The sequence below is a fragment of the Myripristis murdjan genome, chromosome 5 (assembly GCF_902150065.1).
Source record: "Myripristis murdjan chromosome 5, fMyrMur1.1, whole genome shotgun sequence".
NCBI lineage: Eukaryota > Metazoa > Chordata > Actinopteri > Holocentriformes > Holocentridae > Myripristis > Myripristis murdjan.
The window spans coordinates 10,362,175-10,381,515 of record NC_043984.1 but is presented as its reverse complement, the minus strand read 5'-3'; the positions used below and the strand labels follow the sequence as shown (position 1 = coordinate 10,381,515).

Sequence of the window (19,341 nt, the reverse complement as noted above, 5' to 3'; positions counted from 1 at the left end):
TTTATTGAAAAGCTTACTTATATTTTTTCTGTTTAATTTTATCCCTAATTATTGTGTTATACTGTATTTTAACTTGTTATTGCACTTAGTCTTGTGCTGCTAATTTAGGTTTTAATTCACCCATTCTTTTAACAATACATCCCTTGTGCTTTATTTATTTTTTCAAGTTTTATTCCTTATGCCTGCTGATTCATACATTACTGTGTATGTTATGGTTGTGTTTTATGTGTTCACTGTAAAGCACTTTGTCATAATAGTTTTGATAACTGCTATACAATAAACCTCCCCCTCCTACTTCCTCTTCTCCTGTGCTTCTTCTTCTTGTAACTATTATTAGTAGTAGTACTACTAATTTGTCCTTCAGTGGAGAGTTTTATTGTCCCATGATGATCAAAGCAAAATAGCTTCCAGTAGCTTCAGTCCACCAGTGGAGGTATCAGCTCTCAGGAACCCGTATCGGTCATTCCTGACTAGACACACACTGGCAGCTGCGGCTCAGAGACCAGACAGATCTATTTAAAGACCCCAAGAGTCGTGGGGGAGATGGGGGAGTGTGGGGGAGTGTGGGGGAGGGGGGACTCCAAGCTCCTGTGTTGTGGCAGACTTGTGTGTGGGTGCGTTTGCTTGTCTTTGCATTTTAAAAGACTAGGGTCACAGTTTGTCAGTTGATATTGTCTATTAATATACAAGAAATGCAGTCAGTAATAAGGTAAGATGTTGTGGGGGTGCATGAGGATTCTTGATATAAGTATAGGCCTAATAAAGAGGCCTGAGCTTTTGCTGTGAGCTAGGAGAATTCCCAGTGAAAGTGGGTTACAGGTCTCCAGGAAGTTCACAGATTGATCTAGAACAGCCATGGTTTTCAAACGTGGGTCTGGGGTCCCTAAGGGGTTCTTGAGAGGACTCCTGGGTCTTCGCTGTTTTGACTCTATTTGTCAGAATCAGCTCTGACATCTAAACAATTTAATACTTGGCACAAATAAAAATGTCTTCTTTTATCAGCATCCCTAGGTTAAACTCCTCAAATGGAGATCCTTGGGCTACATACAAGTCAACTTGTAGATCCAGAATATGTAAAAGTTTGAAAACCCCCTTTCTAGAAAACTGTGTATTGTAGTTCATTGGAGCTAGCATGGGCATCAACCTAGCCTAAGTGAATCCATATTTGATCTTGCGGTTTTCATCCCTTCACAGAGCGGACAAAAATGGCTGCTAAATTGTTTGGAAGCCCTTTCTAAGAAACATCACATCAGGGGATTCGGCACTAATGATTCCCTGAAGTGATGTAAGCTCTAAGCTGATAGTTTGGTGATGTATCCCCACAGAGTTGAATCGAGGGCAACTGGACTTGTTTGTAGATTCTTGAAGATGGTTCACTTCTCATCCAACAAGCTTCTTCTGTGCTGACAGACTGGCGGGACATCCCAGGTATTTAACCTGGGACTCCCCACCCGTCTGCCAGTCTACAAACAAACAAGTCCCACTGCCCTCAATTCAACTCTATGGGGGTAACCATGACCTGGATCACTGAGAACCTCCACAGCCATCTTTGGTGATGTATGTTTTATGATAAGTTTTTGATTCATAGAGGTTATTTCTGTACTTGGAAAACACACAAACAAATAAACAAATAAAACATTTCACAAGGGTTCTTCGTTGAAACAATTGCTTCCACCAAGAACTATTTTGAAAATGGTTGTCTAGAGAACTTTTCTTTCTTTGAAAGTTTTTAGAAGAACTTTTGATAGGTCTTGGGGGGCACCTTTTGGGATTCTTTGAAGAACAATTTGAAGAGATGGTTCTTTTGAGAGCTGTGGTCTCTGGGGGCTCCCCGGTGGTTCACCATGTAGAGCACGTACCACTTACAGCTGAGGCCAACCCAGCAGCAGAGGCCTGGGTTGGAATCTGGCCCTGACCCTTCACTGCATGTCCTCCCCTCTCTCTGCCCCATCTGTCTCCACTCTGCCTGAACTGTGGTTTTAAAGGGACTGCGTGGAACCAGAAATGGTCTTTATAGGGCACCACTAGGAAGAATTATGCTTGGTTCCAGTAGCAATATGAGAAATTAAAATTAACTGCAATTTCTATGTACTTTTTTCTTCTCTTCTTTGGAGAACCAGAGATCAGAGATTCTCAGAGATCGATTTTTAGGGTTCTTTCGAGGCACCTTCAAACCATTTAAAGAGATAGTTTTTTTTTTTTTTTTAAAGAACAACAGTCTGAAAGGTTCTGTATGGAACCAGAAAAGCTTCTCCTATGGCATTGTTCTTAAAAAGTATTTCCAGTTCCAGCTGGCACCTTTATTTTTCTGTGTGCATGACCACTTAAGGCTTGATGGATGTTGCAGCTGCTGTGAGGAACATTGGGGTTGTTGTTGCTGGATAAAATGGGGAAATGCAATCGCAGAAGGGAGGAGTGATACTGTGTGGCTGGGGTAGATCCTATTCATGGGTTCACAGGTTCACAGGCTTCGAAAAAGAGACTCCAAGGTCTATTACATCAGAGGATGTATTATGTGTCCAGTATACAGTGACTTGTGCATCACAAATACAAAAGTCTACCCGAATATAGCTACACCTGTCAGTATACAAATGTTACAAATATTAACCGTATGTTTATTTCAAAATGAGTGCAAATGATGTTCTCCGGTAGGCATACAGTTGCTGGTTTTTGTGGGGTTTTGTTTGCTAGCATTATCCAGTGAAAACTTTTATGTGTACATCTATTTATTTTTAAAATCTTTAAAATTTAATTTTCCACAGTACATTGGCTTGTTCCACCACTGACGGCAGAGGCTATAGGTATTTCTCCCTGCAAGCTGATGCACTTGGGTTTTTCCATGACCCCACCAAGCCAAAACAAGCCAAGCCAAGCACCCCCACCTCCACACACACAGACATACACACTTTCAGAATTGAGCAGGGGTGGATGGGGTGGAGGGGTAGACCTACATGGGTGATGAAATGCCAAATGTCACACTAAGTTGCAGAACTACAAATCAGGTATTAAACACTTCATTTATTCACTTAAATTTACTTAAAGCAAAATCCCTCATTATCCCTCATTTATCATTTCAATTCAATCAGGGTGGAAATTATTTTATGAGATGTTGTACTTTACTTTTTGGTTTTACCTACTTTCCTTCAAAATGCCTCATTTACCTTTATCTCACACTAACATAGAACAATACAGTGTTTTACTTTTTGCCATATGTCTTTTCTCTGAGAATACTTCCTGATTTCCTACACTTGCCCAAAATACTTTTAAATAACCAGCGCGGAGAAGGGGCATGAACTTTAAGTGCATGGTAGCTAGGTATATTTATAGGTATATAAATATAGCTATCTAGTCTGCTATACTCAGCCAAACCTCATACTCCAAACACAGCGGCTTTATGACAGTTCCTACACTTGTGCTCTTTGTACATAGCCAAAATGACCATTTGAGTTGTTTATTTCCAGGAAGTATTTAAGTAGGCATGAAGACTTCCAGTGTTTGGAAGTTTTTTGTCAGTGCACACTGGCACACACTCGGAAAAAGGAATTTGTTTCAACTTGTAGCAGCAGCTGTGGTGACAGTGGTGAGCTCACTCATGGACTTAAGAACAGGATTGCATATGATGCTATCAGTAATGACCCGAATTGTTAATCTGCCAAAGTCTTCACACCCATAAAGAAATCTTCATATTCACCCTGACATTTTATTACAGTGAACAATTTTAGCTCAATTAACTGGCTGGCAGAAAGAAATACAAACAAGCAGCAAGTCTGCACTGGTGTTTATGACCCAATAACAACATAAAGAGAATACATTTTCCAAGTATGTGCACTGATGGGCCAATTAGAAATCCAAGACCTGTGATTTTGCATGTTTTTGTAATATCTACTAAAAATATAGATGTCTCATTTCTGCTAATCATTTCCCAAAGCAAGCAGTTGTATTTTAAAACTCCAATATCATTTTCCTCCCTTTGATCCATTCATTTCCATTCATTCCACCACGATATGAAAATCAACTCTCAGAGACTTCAAACTTTCTTCACACCAGTATTCCATCACTGTAACAAAGTCGTCCACATTAGTTTTCCCAAAAGCAGCAGCACTGTTGTGTTTTGATGACTTGAAAAAAAAAAAGAAAAAGAAAAAGGAAAAAGGAAATTAAAGAATTTTGTGCCACAGAGATGTTGTTGCTATCCTCACTCCTGAAAATGACAGTTTGAAGCATTCTGCAGTTGTCATGGCACACCACTGAATAGAGAATATCAGATATTAACAACTCAGCTGAAACACAGTTATATACTCATCCTTCCACTGCTGAATCAGATTGAATCAGAAACACACATGTAGAGGAGTTCAAGTGGCCACAACTGAACAGAAGCCAGGCCTGAACAGGATTGTTGGAAACAAAGCCTGCCAGGTGTCCCGCCGAGTAAACCGAGGTCAGGGAAGACCTCTGTCAACTATTTGGCGAGGTGATTAAGCTTATAAGTCACTGTTGCTGGCGATAATGGGCATGCATGTGCAGTGTGACTCTTGGCAAGTTTTTTTTTTGGCTCTTTATGCTGGACTGGTTGGCCACCCCTGCCTACAACCACCTGCAGATGGCTGCAGGTCAGGCAGCGCTGCAGTCGAGGGGAGCAAGGAGAGAGCAAACAAATTTAACATCTTCTTTAAAATCTTCTCTGAAGCTTCTTTGTCAGCTAATATTAGTACAGAGTCTGAAAATCTTTCAGTACAAAGAAGATTTCTACACTGCCTCTTCTGCCTGCTTGTTGCTCACTGAGAGATTCATTCCTTCGTTCACTCTCCTCACCCTGGGTGAACTCAGAAAAGACTAGGGTGCCCCCTGGTGGTAGAAAGAAGAAACGTTCCTCCACATGCTGCAGGAAGGAAGTGGCTCTGTTCACAGACATACAGTTGGGGAGAACACATATGTGTGTGTGTTGTTAAGGAGTGTATAATCATTTATTATTAACATACTTGTTTGAGAAAATTATATTACCATTTAATACATCAATGTTGACAGTTTTTTTGTGTTCAAGCTTTAAAAAGTTCTGATTGCTTTTGGGAGATATTGAGTGAGTCAGTAGTTGTTGATGGAGAAGAATTATGAATAAGTTTTACCTATTCACCATTCCCCAAGCAGTGTTAGCATCTGAACCAGCCAACAGTCACAAAAGAGCAGTGTTGGGAGTAATTAGATTATTTTTACTCAGATTACTGTAATTACATTACTTTTCCCAGTATCATGGTAATGTAAGAGATTACATTTTCATTGTCAGTAATTACATTTACACTACAGTTACTGTTCTCATTGCTTTGGTTACTTGAGTACAGGACTTTTTTTTTTTTTTTTTTTTTTAAGGATATTGATTGTCAGTGAGGAGAATGTAGGCCTAATATCATGTGAGCTGAGGTGCAGGTCTGTCTCCTGTTTGCTGGTCTAAGATTAGATTCTTATTTATTATGATTTAATATGCAGTACCGATTGTACTCCTATGACTTTCCCTATGTTGCTGTTATGCATTGTTTGTTCTGTCATGTGAAAGTTTTTTTTTTTTTTTTTTTTTTAAAGTGAAACTGATTGTGCTGCCGTCTCACCCAGGATTAAGTCATTAAGTTCACTTTTGGACTTGTTGGTAATTCGGATTGTGTAAATATGTGCATCCTAAAATTCCACTTCTTACTGTCTTTTCCTACAGTAAGTTGCAGTGAGATGGAAACGATGAATCTGCTGAATCCTTTCAGCTGGGAAGAGAACAGAGAACAGACGTACAGTTGTAGTTGCTAGTAATCAATTATACTCAGGAACATAAGGCAGAATTTTTCTTTTGGACATTTCTTATAAGGCATGCATGGACAAATTTCTCTCTCCAACCACCAATGTCAAACTTACTTGAAGGGATAGCTCAGCTGTGCCATCTTCCTCTCCTTGTTACTGAGTACTGGATACTGGGTGGATGCTCCAAATGTTAACTGTTAGCCTCCTGCCACTGAGGTGGACTACCCCCAGCTAACAGTCTTAAAAACAAGAAAACTCATAATAGCCTGGTCATTTTAAAGTGTATTCTGTGTTCCACTGTTATGCATACAAAAAATAAACTTCCTTACACCTATTAGTTCATGTATTATCACGTCTTATTACTTTATAACATCTATTATTAAATGGGATATGAATGTCAAACATTGCTGGTGCATAGACATTGCCATGTTAGACATTGCCTGTCCAGTACATGACTGGCTTTTCTGTTAGTGTTGGGAGTTTGCATTGTTTTAATCAGCAAAACTCCCAGTCCAAATGCACAGTGCTATCAGATCAGCAACCTTCAGACAGGCTGATATCCTGTTGCCCAGACACTCAAAAATAGAAACATGTCCTCAGAAAACCCACCTTAAACCAGTCAGACAACATGCCACAAATGTACTCAATCATTTACTGGCATTTTGACATGATGGTCATCCTGTTGAGCTGTCACACCTGCAGTGCTCACAGACAGCTGCATTCATTTAGGACAGAGGAGGAACAGCTTTGTGTGCTGAATTGACACACAGATTTGGCTGATGGCACAGACAGGAGACAGACATCCTCTAAAATGAAAAAGCTAAATGTACATTATTTTTCATACCAATTTAAAAATAAACATCAACATGAACAAATGTCAGAATTTGCATATTTCTGAACATAAATTAAAGAAACTAAAATGAGCAGGAGAAACCACAGCAGACAAATAAAGGCCATGCAGCCCAGCTGTTCAGAAACCTGTTACTTGAGGACTTTTTGAAGTCTTGAATTCAAATAGTTCAAGTTTTTCAGAGTTTGAACATAATGTTAAGACAACTACTGCTGCTGCAGTGTACTGCAGCATCAGGTCCTGTATGTAACCAACAGAGAAGCCATTTGATGACTTCCTGGGTTTCTATTTAATATTTAATGTGGGCTGACCAAACTGAAAGGAGCATTCACTTTCTACGGGACAGACATCAAGTATCTGTCCGTTTGGGGTGTTGTTCTTTATTGACCATGTCTGTTCACTATGACCTTTCCTCTTTAGGACAAGTTAACAGTGACATCCCCATGGTTGGTGCAGGGCATCCAGGGTATACTTGCTTCCAATATACCGGACAGGACGTCATTCTCCAAAGTTTAAAGAACCATACCAGTGATTTTGAATGTTTGGCCCATTTACTGCAGTCTCCCCACATTTTACACTGCAACAAGCCATTTTGTAAATCATTAAAGATTTCATCACATATAAGCAAAATCCCTCAATTTTCAAATTTGAATTTGAATGAACACCCACCTTATAATATTCTGCTTCTGACTCAATCCTTAATCTTCAATCCTCATTGTGATCCATCTTGATTAGAGGGATGGCTGTAAATAAAACATGTATCATCATGGCCTCAATGATCAGCTTAATGTTCCTGAGCAAATTACTGTCGAATGTGTTTCATAATAAACAAAATGAACATAAAAAAGAACTCAGTCGTCATTAAATATTGATTTTATTTCAATAGAATAGTCATTCAGTTTTGTTGTGAGGAAATGGTTGAGCAGAACTAACCCGCCAAACGATGCATTACAAAAATAAAATGGATTTAGTTAATTGTACCAACTAAAATAACACCGAAGGTACAGTATGTGTCCTTTTTTGTTTCTCCCTAGATCCAAGTGCATCTTGGACATCTTTTCTTCTGAGATCAGGTTCAAAGGTCATGTGTCTCTTATAGTCCAGAATAAATCCTTGAGCCACATGAAGGTAAGAGGCCAGTTATAGCACTATGCAGGCATCAAGGAGTTTACCTCTGTCGGGTAAACACTGTTCATCTAAAAACGCCCTTTTCCGACAGTTTCACACAATTGGACAGATGCACTGATTGTGGCCTCTGGGATCAGAAAACAGGAAAAGAGTCTCCAAGACAGTCAGGACTTAATCAGGATTATGAAGATAATTTCCCTTAAGACCATTATGCATTACTTCACCCTGGAAATAGAATCATAAGCCAGACTAGGTAAAAATACCTTATGGGTGCCTGTTGGTTCTGTATGAATAGAAAGGGAATTATTTTGTAATAGCACAGTTTTCATTCTCAGATATATTACCCAGAGGTACAACACTCAAGAAGAATCATTATTGATTATCAGTGATTATGCAATTATCTGGACAGTTGGAGTAACTTTTCTACTTCTGGCTGAATCCATGCAAATCAACCTAATTTCAATATTTATACTTTGTGAACATTTAGTGCATTTAGCGTGAAGAAACGATACTGCTCCCCTCCTTCTCAACTTAGGTAGGTTCAAACACTTAATGGACTGTATAAAAGATCAGCTATCTTTGGCTTTGGAGGTAAAATCTGATATCACAGAGGTTTTGGCTGTCTGACAGCACTCCAAATACTAAGCTTGGCATTAGCAGTCTTCCAAAACACCTGGATCCTCAACACAAGTTTCTGAGTTGCTGAAGACTCAACATTCAAATTGGGGCTTGGCCTTGGAGGGAAAAAAAATCTGTTAACTGATTTTACTCTGCAAAAGCACATGGGGAGGTGTTAAGTATCTTAATAGTTGAAACTGTAGTTTGGCATTCTGCTAAATTGAGATGACAGACTGAAAATGCTGAATTCAATCACTGTGTTTGTGGCTGTTTTGTGGGAGAAGGAACACCACTAAAAGTACAATAAAAAAAAAAGAAATCCCTCGGCTTTAGTCCCAATACAGCTTTCATCTTGAAGACTGGGATTTGCTCTCAACTTAACAAGGGTTCTTCCTCACAGTGTAACCACAAGTTAAGCCCTTCAAACAACCAATATTTCTGAAGTCAATACTTACCATTAGTTGTTTTTGCAATCATGTAGTTGCCCTGAATCACAAAATTACTCCACAAAATTCAAAACAGAGAGCAGCAAAAACAAACAGGTGGGGAGCCAGTCCATGCTCTCACAAAGAAGACCACCGAAACAAAAGAGGAGACCACCGGAACTGGTAACAGTGTCAAGCAACTCTCAAGCAGTTTATCAGACACTTCTGCCCTGGTGCACGTTATGTCTATATGGAGGTGTTAAGAGCTGGGACCGATCCGATCCAATAATCGGTATCGGGTGCCGATACTGACGTAATTCACTGATAGGATGTCGGACAGATGTTACCGATCCATGTACAGATCCAGATTCCATAGTCCGATGTTTTTTATGAATTATAAATGTAATAATGCAATTTTAAGCCAATAGCACATAATTACACAGTTCTACAAAGATATCCAGTAGTCATTTTTTTTTTTGTCTCCCAGAAATTTAAGAGTTGGATGTAGAGGCAGAGCTTGCACTGGACTATTATAGTCTGCAGATGACTGAGCTAGTCAAGGCTTTTTACATGGGCTACGAAAATCACCTTGCCTTAAATTCATTTTCAAATGAGGTGAATGGAGCAGCAACACAAGGCAAGCAATGCAGGGCACGGGCTCATCCTTGTAAAAAAGTCACATCCGTGCTTGTACATGCTGGCTACAATGTTTACTTGGCTAGTGGAAAATTTAGTACATTTATGAGACATTAAAAAAATTTTCAGGGCACATAATGTCTGTGGTGTTTTCCTGCTGTAGTGCTGCAGTTTTGGATTCAAGATGTGGACCTGCAGGTCAGCCCAATGTAATTTATCCCTTTGCATGTGACAACAGTAGCGTGAAGCCACATGTGATTTTCGTCACCTGTCTAAAAAGCCCTTAATAGTTGGCCAAGAGGTGCTGTGTGGTTTAGTACAACCTCATGTAACCTTAGTCCCTTACAAATAATACTAACAATAACGATGATAATAATAATGATATTTAAAAAAAAAAAAAAAAAAACCTCTGGCATAGATATCAGCAGATAACCAAATTCATGTATTGGAATCAGATCGGAACTGAAAAATAGTGGATCGGTGCATCTCTAGAATGTGTGCAATAAGCTATAATAAAATTTCTGATGAGACATGAGTCACTGTTGACAAGAATTTAAAAGAGACTTGCGTTTCATGGGTTTGTGATATGCTGAATCAAGCAGCTGTATCAGTATCTGTTCTTGTGCCTCAGCCGTCCTGACAATAGTGGACAGTCAGCCTCTGGTACACCACGCTGCGGTGCTGGGGCTGCAGGCAGTAGGCGATGCTCTGCTCCACCTCCTGGCATCGGCGAAGGAAACGACATCGATCCCTGGCCAGCTCCTCCCAGGGACCCCGCCGGTCCTCCTCCTCCTCACCACAGCTGGCAAAAAACTCTTCCACATCCTCACAGAAACGAACCTGGACAGGGAGGAGGAAAGGTCTTGACTTAAAGACTGTTGAGCGGAGCATTTGGTGGTGGTACTGTTTGTCCACCTGCCTAGCCTAACTATAGCCAAAACTTGCCCGAATTTACCTGTTTGGGTAGTGGAACTGAAAAGACGTCCTGTACTGTAGCATTTGTGTGGTTTATGAAAGGAAATTTAAGACTTTTGAAGACCTTTATGGAGTTGGAAAAATCAACAAAAGCCAGGAAAAACACCCATTTTCTAATTGTACAAAGCAAATCAAACTTCTAAAGGGTGCACCATAATCGACCCATTAATATTCTAAATAAATAACTGCTTATTGGCCAATCTCACCATTTCAACTACCTGATAAAAATAACAGCATTTTCCAGACCATGATAAGAGATCCACTAAGTTCTTAATAAGCAACTCCCTTTAGAGAGAATTGTGAAGAAAGTAGAGCAAAAACATCAAAGGAGGATTTATTAGGCCTAGATGAAAGCCACATCTTTCAGAGCTTAAGGCATCTCTATGAGAACTTGATTATTTAAACCAACTTGATATTAAAATTCCAAAACCCATCGCTACAGAAGGAGAAATGGGCCATCAAGTATTAGATTCTCTGCTCCTTTCAGCCCCTCTCCCTGATGTAAACCCACTTGTATTGCTGTGGTTGCAAAGTCAAATGGCAGGTTTTAGTGTTTGGATGTGAATTATGGTCCAACAGAGAGGGGCATGGCTGAAGCCAATCCAGTCCACAGTAGTGACTTGCCTTGGTTTCTGTCACATTTTCTTCCATTTTAATAAAATCATCTTTAAGTTGTAATTCCTTTTCTGGCCTTAAGGTTCCTGCACAGCACAGTTTAATTTGACTGACCAGGGTTTTCCCTGCCTTATAATTTCTTAGGCGCACCGCCTAGACGTTTTCACCGACCGCCTAGATCAAATGAAGGAGGAAAGGGGGAAAAAACGCACATCGATATATTCAATCTGCGGCTCCTTTAGGAATCTGTTGTTGATGCTAGCTTGGATTGTCCGGAGGGAGTTAGGCGGGCACTGGGCCGTACGTCATGAAATACTGACAACGGTATTAACCAATCACTGCAGCGAATAGTTTCTGGTTGAACGCTGAGAGGATGGCTTTCAGCCGCAACACATCCGCTGTAGGCTAGGTGGTGGTGGAATGTATGAATCGCCTAGCGCGAAAAACACAAGCGCTTGCAAATACCAGTGATCCATTGGCCATTTGGGTGACTTGTGTGAAGCATGCAGATTAGCCAAATAAAACGGAATCTATTTTTAACGCGGAATTTGACTTAACAACTGCACCGGCACCGCACAAGCCAAAGGGCAGAGAAACTCTCCAGGTACAGCAGCGCACTGACATAGATTCTGTAACAAAGTGAAGAGTTGCCACTCCGCTATATTTTCACTGGCTAACAGCAGCACACTGGCTTAGCTTGTCTATTCAGAGAAGAGGTATCACTTCGGCTTTTTTTTTTTTTTTTTTTTTAACAATCTGTGATTGAAAAATAACAGCCCCTAGTATATTGAAAACAGTCTGTTTGAGTTATTCTTGCAATTAAAAAAAGAAAGAAAATAACATGCCACGTGTCCACTAGTGTAATCAGTTGTTTTTTAATAAAATGCATGTAGCCAATGTTCCACTATACCCTGATGACTGATTTTTATTCTTTACACCCTCTTGTGTCTTTTTTGAGTAATTACCTGCTGTGCTGCCAGTGCTGCATTTACAAAAAATGTGGCTCTGTCTACAGTAATCAGGAAGTTAGATTTAATGCATTTTAAGGCCTCTTTAAGACAAATTTTAGTATATTTCAAGACTGGTTTTTGGACGAATCATCTCTTCCTTATTCAAAAAGCCTTGCAGGAAAGTTTGGATGTGAGTGTTCAGGTCAGAGGTCATTTTTTGGTAGGAATATGATTGGCTGTTAATTAGATGATAGTATGACCTGCTATAACATCTACTCCATTGAGGTTAGACAGCAAGCTGCTATAAGAAATCTAAACCTTTTTTGACCCACAGAACTTGGGACAGGTCAGTATGACAGGTCAGTATTGTGATTTGGCTCATTTTCCCAGCAGGTTAGTGTTGCAGGTCAGTTTAATGGTAGTATTAGTTCAGTGGTAGTCCAAGAGTTTCATAACCACAAATACTGACTCAGGTAGATAATTAATGGACAAATGAAATTAAGACATTTTTTTGTTGTTGGAATTAAGACCTCATCAACGAATAATTAAGACTGGTTAATGACTTTCAATGAAGTTGAATTTAAAACATTTTAAAACTCTGTATGGACCTAACAACTAGTTGATTATAGTTGAGAAAGGACTAAGGAACACCCCTAAGATACACCATAAGCCTGGAATAGAGGCTGTTGTCAATTACACAAGTTAAAAGGAGTAAGGCCACTGAGTAAGATAATTGAATCTATACAGTCAAATACAACAACTTTTTTTTTTTTTTGTTATATTATATTTCTGATGAATTAGGGTTTTGGCCATGGATGATGCAATTTGGTATAACATGAAGCATATTTTCCGGCTTGAAAAAGCATTCTCCAATGAGAAGTCTCTGCCAGATGTTCTCTGTCCAGCAGGGAGGGTTTAGTTGCGCTGTATTTGCATCATTTCTTCCCGCAACCATCAGAAATGACTCTACCACAGAACATGAGCGAGGCGTTTGGGTATATCCAGACAGACAGACAGACACACGCACACTGTGGATCAATACATGTCAACAATTATGTGTTGAATTATTTATGAATTATTGTATATTTAAATATTTTTCATGTGATCTCTTGGTAGATTAGCAATAGAGCAAAAAGAGATCCAAATTATCAATCAACTAAATAAATCAAATCCAAGGTGACATGTCTCATGAGCCCTTTGTGGTATCACTGTGGTAAAAAGTAACTGAGGAAGTAAATCACATCCTGTTTGTTTTAGAATTGACGTGCTAGTAAATGCTTTTAATGGTTCATCACAGCCCAGGGAAGTGACCCTTGGACAGAACATGGGCGTCCTGTACTGTTATGAGTCATATCAGTCTTTTGAAGCCTCTATACTGTCTGTGTCACACCTAAGTCATATGATTTCCTCATGTTGACCAGTGGGAAAAAGACATGTCCTAAATCTCGTCACGAGAAATCTCTTAGGAGTGACAGATGATTTGCATCGAAGTTTGAGTAGGAAGTCTCACGGCCTGGTTTAACAAGTCTAGCAGCAGCTCTAACCTCATTAACTCAAAGTCATACATTATTCAGTTCAAAAGGAACATTTGTACCTCACTTACTATGGGAGAGGTAATTCATTTAACTAGAGCTGAAAAAACTGGTTGATTAATTGATTCTAATTTTGATAACAGATTTATCATTTTAGTCATTTATCAGATAATAACACTTTTCATTTCTGTTTTATTGGAATTAAATGCTTGTGAAAAGCATCTGAGGGCAGCCTAAACACAAGAGATCTGATCCAGCAGCACGAATCTGACTTTTAAATATTTCATTTTCTTGTGATTTTTCTCCTTTAAAATTTCACATTTTTTGCTACTTTTCTTGATTTTTTCCATTTTTTAAAATTACTACAACAAAGTTATTTTAACGTGTTAATTTAAAGCAACATTTCTGTTCACATTTCTAATACTGTAAATTTTGATACTGCAATTTTCAAATTTACAGCAAATAGATAGATAGATAGATATACTTTATTGATCCCAACCAGGGAAATTCTGGAAACCAGGGAAATTCTGATTATCTAAACTGATTATTCTGATTAAATGATTATCTTCTGTAATTATTGTTATCAGTGTCCTAAATAAATAATAATCAGTATCGGCACTAGAAAAATAGTGCTGTCAAGCCTCTTTCATACATGCACTGAACTCCAAAACAATACCGACATTAGCCGAATGAGCTCTCTGTTATCCTTAGTAGTAAGTCTGCAAAACGTACTGCTGACACCATGTGTGAATAGAGCAGGAAACTGTCTGGAGGCAGCACAGCAGGCGAGTAGGTGTGTTGATGACATTTATATCATGCAACTGTCAAAAAGCTAGGATACAAAGATCCAACAGTGAAGAGAAAGGCTCATTTACACAAAGATACAGATGAAAACAGTCATCATTACTGATAAATCTGTGGCCTCCTCCACCATCTTTGAAGTGCTTTGTCAAAACACTGATCTCTGCAACAAACTTTTTGCATCATGTCCTGCCTCCTGCAGACTCTACTCAGGAGCTACCCCTCGCCTAAAACATACAAGTATTTCCTGTAAGTGTGACCACGTCTGACACATTGTGTGCTATGTATGAAAGGGCTACTCTGACAGAGTTCATCTATGAAAGTGGCTTCACACAAATACAAATTATCTTGATAAACCACGCATAAGAATGTTGCTGGTTATACGGAGCAATACATTGTATTGAATTAAAGGGGTAGAGAAACGGAGAAAAAAGAAAGGAAAATAAAGAGCATACCTTTTTCACTGTGACAAAGCCTAGAGTGGTGGAGGTGGAGGAGGAGGCCATTGTACTGGCCAAGGGTTCAGAAAAGCCACTGTCCAGCCTCTCCTCTGCTTCCTCCTTCCTGTATTGAGGTGGTGATGCTGCTGCTGTATAATGGGGGGAGCAAGGGGGCCTCTGGGAGGCCTTCTTGCTCCTGCTCCTGGGCCCTGCCTCAGTAGGCTTACAAGTCCTCAGAGGGGCCTGGAAATTAAGGGGGCTGTAAGGATCTGAGGAGGAGCTGAAAGACCTCCACAGGCGGAGGCTCTCGGTTTCGTCTGCCTCACTTGCTGAAGTGGAATCATCCCAGACATCGTCACTCTGCAGAGGGTAGGAAGTGACGGGTGGGGAGGCCGGGGAGGAGGAGAGAGGTGAAGGAGTCTGGTCGGGAGAGGAGGCCGGGGTGGAGTGTGGGGAGGCTGAGGTGGCAACTGTGGTGGGAATGGTCCTCGGGGTGGTGCTGCTGGTGTGAAGGCGGGCGGTGAAGTTTTGGGGGTTGTACGGGTCCCGGCTTTGGCACAGCGAGTTCCACAGACGCTCCGTCTCTGAATCTGCCTCGCTGTCCGAGTCAGAGCCTTCGTCATCATCGTCTTCATAAACAGAGTCAGACAACTCTGAGGAACCATCACTGTCAAAGCCATCGTCATCCTCGCTGGACTCTGTGTCTGACTGACTATCATCATCTTCATCACTGCAGGGACTGCCAATGATGTAGGCAATGGCTTTATTCTGGCACAGGGGAGGAGTCAACACTGTAGTGGCCACTGATGAACCCTCCTGAGGTGGTGATTCTTCATTCTCTGATCCACTGACACCAGAGCCCTCCATCCCTGCCTCTCTCTCATCTGCCTCCAATACTCTAGATTCTCCTTCCTCACAAATCTCACCCTCTGTTTCTTTCTTCATGGTGGCACTCTCTCCCTTCCATTCAGTTACCTGCTGTGGTTCCTCCTCACAGGGGTCTTTCACCATGTGAGGTTGGCAGTTGTGTTCCTCTTCCAGGCTGGAGTAACCATTGTCCTGATCTGGGGTCAGAAGTGCCACCTCACTGCAGGCGGTGGCAGCTCCTGCACTGATCAGGTGCCTACTGATACTGGGCTGGTGGTGTGCTGTGGCTGCCTGTACTTCAGTTGTATTAAGACCTCCATTGTCAGCAGGCTCCTCTTTGTGGCCACGCTGTCCAGCGTTTTCTCCTGGCATCGATTCCCTGTCGCTGCCCTGTACAAACAGCTCGGTTGTTTTGGCAACGGCGGCTTTTGTACCAGTCGCTGAGTGTTGCGAACAATGATGGCCTGTAACCGCTCGCTCTTTACCCCGGAGTAAATCTGACGACCGCCCGCTCTCAGAGCTTTCCTCGCTGCCCCACCACGTCCCGCCGACACCACTACTCTTCACCGGGGAATCCACCACCTTCCTCCGCCAGTCCTTGCCTTTACTGGCGTGTTTAATTTCCTGAGCTGACGCTGAACTCAACAAAATGTGACTGAGAAAGGTCCTGGCGGTCGAAAAATACCCTATCTGAGTTTGCTGGCTAATGTCCATGTCCACTTCAGCGTCGTTTTGGATATCTAACGAATCCGCGGGTAGCCAGTGAAAAGTTCCTGCACCTCGCGTCTCCATGAGGCCGGCGGTCCCGTCATGCTGGTACTGAAGGCAGGCCAGACGAGGAGCTGGATGCTGCGTGTGAGGCAACATGTCGTCCAGCTGGCCTAACAGCCCGCGTTCCTCAACTAAAGTACGCTTTATGTCTCCACTAACCCAACCGGCTACATTGTCAGACAAGGATGGGCTCCGAGATGGCACTGGCAGGTATTTTTGCAAAAATGCCAGCGCAGGCCTGGATACCACGGAGAGTAAGCCAATCCACGAGTTTTCCTGGTTGACAAGCCCGGAGGAGGTAACTCCGTGACTAGTCGGAGAGGCTGGGCTTTGCCCCTCAGACATATGTCTCTCGTCACTGATATTACTGAACATTTTGCACACTTTGTCCAACGCAAATAATGCAAAAATAGATATATTAATTTAAATGGCCAACTTCGCCAACTCAATTCTTGGTGCTATGCAACTGCAAGTTAATTTAGCTAGCTAGCGCCAATTTGACAGCTGTCAAATAGCAGAACAAGGGTGCTGAGTATACAGGTTTGGTTAATACTTGAAGCAGTTCAAAGTACTGTCCATTTCCACATGAAAGCGTCTGTGTATATCAGTTATCCATATTTACTCTGACTGCCAGGCATACCAGTTAGCTCTGCTGGAGGGGATCCAGTGAATATCATCGTCCATGATAAGGGCGCCTGTCGCGGCGTTCAAACCGGGGACATATTGCTGAGAATGGTGACTGAACTTCTTCCTTGTAGCGAGCCTCGTACAAACGGGAACCACAATAGTATAGCAAAGAAGGGAAAGCACACTCGAATCGTCGTTTAAGGAAAAGTCCAGGCCAGACAATGAAAGACGAGCCATTTTATTCCCTTTATCTCGGTTAAAACGCCGGTGGCGGCTGGAGGTTCCCTTTTCTTCCAACGCTAGCTGGTGATGCTAATATGTTAGCTTAGCAGAAGCAGTCGAACCGCAGAGACAATACGTCCAGAAAAACGACGACGGATCCAAAAAGCTCGTTTATTTACTGGAACTAAAACTGTCAAACTGACGCCTCGTGTTTGAATCGTTTTGCGTGGCCTTTTCTCTCAAAGTAGATCTTTTGATTCGTGTCGTTTCCTCCTGTGGGTTTTCCGCTGCTTTCGGTTAAGGATTTCATCAGAAACTTAAGGGACGGTCGCCAAAGAGCTTTTGGTTGTGTAAAGTGCACGGCAGGGAGCGTCGCTGTGTTACCGCCTGGAAGGAAGCGTGTAACACAACCCGTGTGGCGCACTTTGGCTTGCATAACGGGTCCTCCCACCTTTAACAAGCCATGTGCTTATCAACATGGCCTTTCTCACGGAGCCCCTGCGCGCGCGCGCGCACACACACACACACACACACACACACACACACACACACACACACACACACACACACACACACACACACACACACACACTCTTCAAATGAAGCTGTATAGAGGACACAGTCTGCCTAACTGAAATAAAATAAAATAAATTAAAATGTAAAATTAAATAAATAAATCCCAAATAAATAACAATAAAAATAAAATACAACTGAAAATAAAACTAAATCTGATTAAATGAGAGAGAGCCTGTGCTTTCAACACAAATGGTCTCACTAATAAAATAGGCAGAATCTCTAATTTCACGTATAACTTATTTTTAAATCATTGATTTCATCAAGTGTTTTGAGTCCTTTGTGCCTGTACAGCTGTAGGCCTACTGCTGAATATTAAGCATTTTGCAAAACCCAGCAGGGAGGTGCAGTTACTTAAGGATTTTGAAGCATTGTTGTTTTATTCAACTCAAAGGCCCCCTCCAAGTGATCTCAAGGCCTCAGTCGTTTTTAAAACCCCTCCTGAAACAGATGTGCATCAGATTCATCAGGGCTTGGATTGATTGGGCCAACTGTCTGTAATTCTTGCATTTTTACCAGTTAAATTATGATGATTTAGTAGCAAAGCCTACTGACCACACCACTCAAATCTCCAGAGGGGTGTGGTTACAGCTGCAGCACAGGTGAGACTCATTTTGATTGAAACTGGTAGAGATAGTCAAATTTGCCAGTTCTATGGAGAGTCTGCTTTATTTTAGAATCATTGTAACTGTGAGTTGTGCTGGACTACAATGCAGTCATAAAGTAGACATGATCCTCTTTCTCTGCACAGCATTAAACATAAAGGAGAGCAGCACTTCACTTCAAAACAGAACAACCACAGTTCTGCCATTTATACCATCAAATCATAGAGAATGTATAGTGTGTACAATAGACTGCATAGACAGTGTCTGATGGTTGGTCTCTAAGGGGATAGTTCACACATTTTGAAAAATTGGACTTTAACTTCTGTACTTCCTGTATCACTCTGTAGCCACCACAGAGAGGGAAGTAGATTGCTGGACTTTGGCATCGTTTGTTTTCTTCATTGAACTCCTACACGTTGGAGGACAAAATAACAACTTTCTCCAGAGTACCAAAAGCTAACGGGCAAGTGATGTTGTTGACCACTTCTTCTTTCCCTTCCCTCCCCTCTGTTGCACACGTCTCACCTTTCAGGCCCCTGTCAGCCATTGCTGTAACTGAGGACCAGCACAGAGAGCTGAGACCACACAAGAAAACCATCCTGCCGTTCTACCCCTCTATCACTTTGACACTACCGAGCATGATGTAGGCTGCACTGACAGTTTCCATCATTTAAACTACTGTATCAGCCTAGAAGTGTTACAAATTTGAGGTGATTGAACAGAGTTGCGGTGGTTTTAACCTCCCTGATTATATGTGCCTATGTGCCATGCAAAGCAGTTGGTTTAAGTTACTTGTTGACTCTCTGGGCTAAAAATGGAGAGCAAGTTGAGTGCAGTGAGGCATACGTGGAGAGGATAGGACTACAGGACGCCTCAGTGCACCAGCAGCAGTATTTGATGTTACAGTTCCCCTCATGGTGCTTTA

At 41.4% G+C, this 19,341-nt stretch overlaps 1 protein-coding gene and 1 long non-coding RNA gene across 2 annotated transcripts; both read right to left on the bottom strand.

Moving 5' to 3' along the window:
* Window positions 1–5,339: 5,339 nt before the first annotated feature.
* Window positions 5,340–5,934, bottom strand: LOC115359542 (uncharacterized). The gene is made up of 2 exons (XR_003928252.1): window positions 5,896–5,934; window positions 5,340–5,747 (listed from the first exon to the last, which is right to left on the bottom strand). It is a non-coding gene; the product is annotated as an uncharacterized LOC115359542 (long non-coding RNA).
* A 1,555-nt stretch (window positions 5,935–7,489) lies between these two features.
* Window positions 7,490–17,642, bottom strand: ppp1r15b (protein phosphatase 1, regulatory subunit 15B). Its single transcript, XM_030051356.1, has 2 exons — window positions 14,767–17,642; window positions 7,490–10,278 (listed from the first exon to the last, which is right to left on the bottom strand). Exons 1-2 carry the CDS (start codon window positions 16,762–16,764, stop codon window positions 10,066–10,068), a joined length of 2,211 nt encoding a protein of 736 aa, XP_029907216.1. The 5' UTR covers window positions 16,765–17,642; the 3' UTR covers window positions 7,490–10,065.
* Window positions 17,643–19,341: the final 1,699 nt, after the last annotated feature.

Coding starts and splice junctions, on each gene's coding strand:
- ppp1r15b (XM_030051356.1), bottom strand. CDS start 16,764: ATGTTCAGTAATATCAGTGACGAGAGACATATGTCTGAGGGGCAAAGC. Junction 10,279..14,766: donor GCTTTGTCACAGTGAAAAAG/GTATGCTCTTTA, acceptor CTCCCTGTCCAG/GTTCGTTTCTGTGAGGATGT.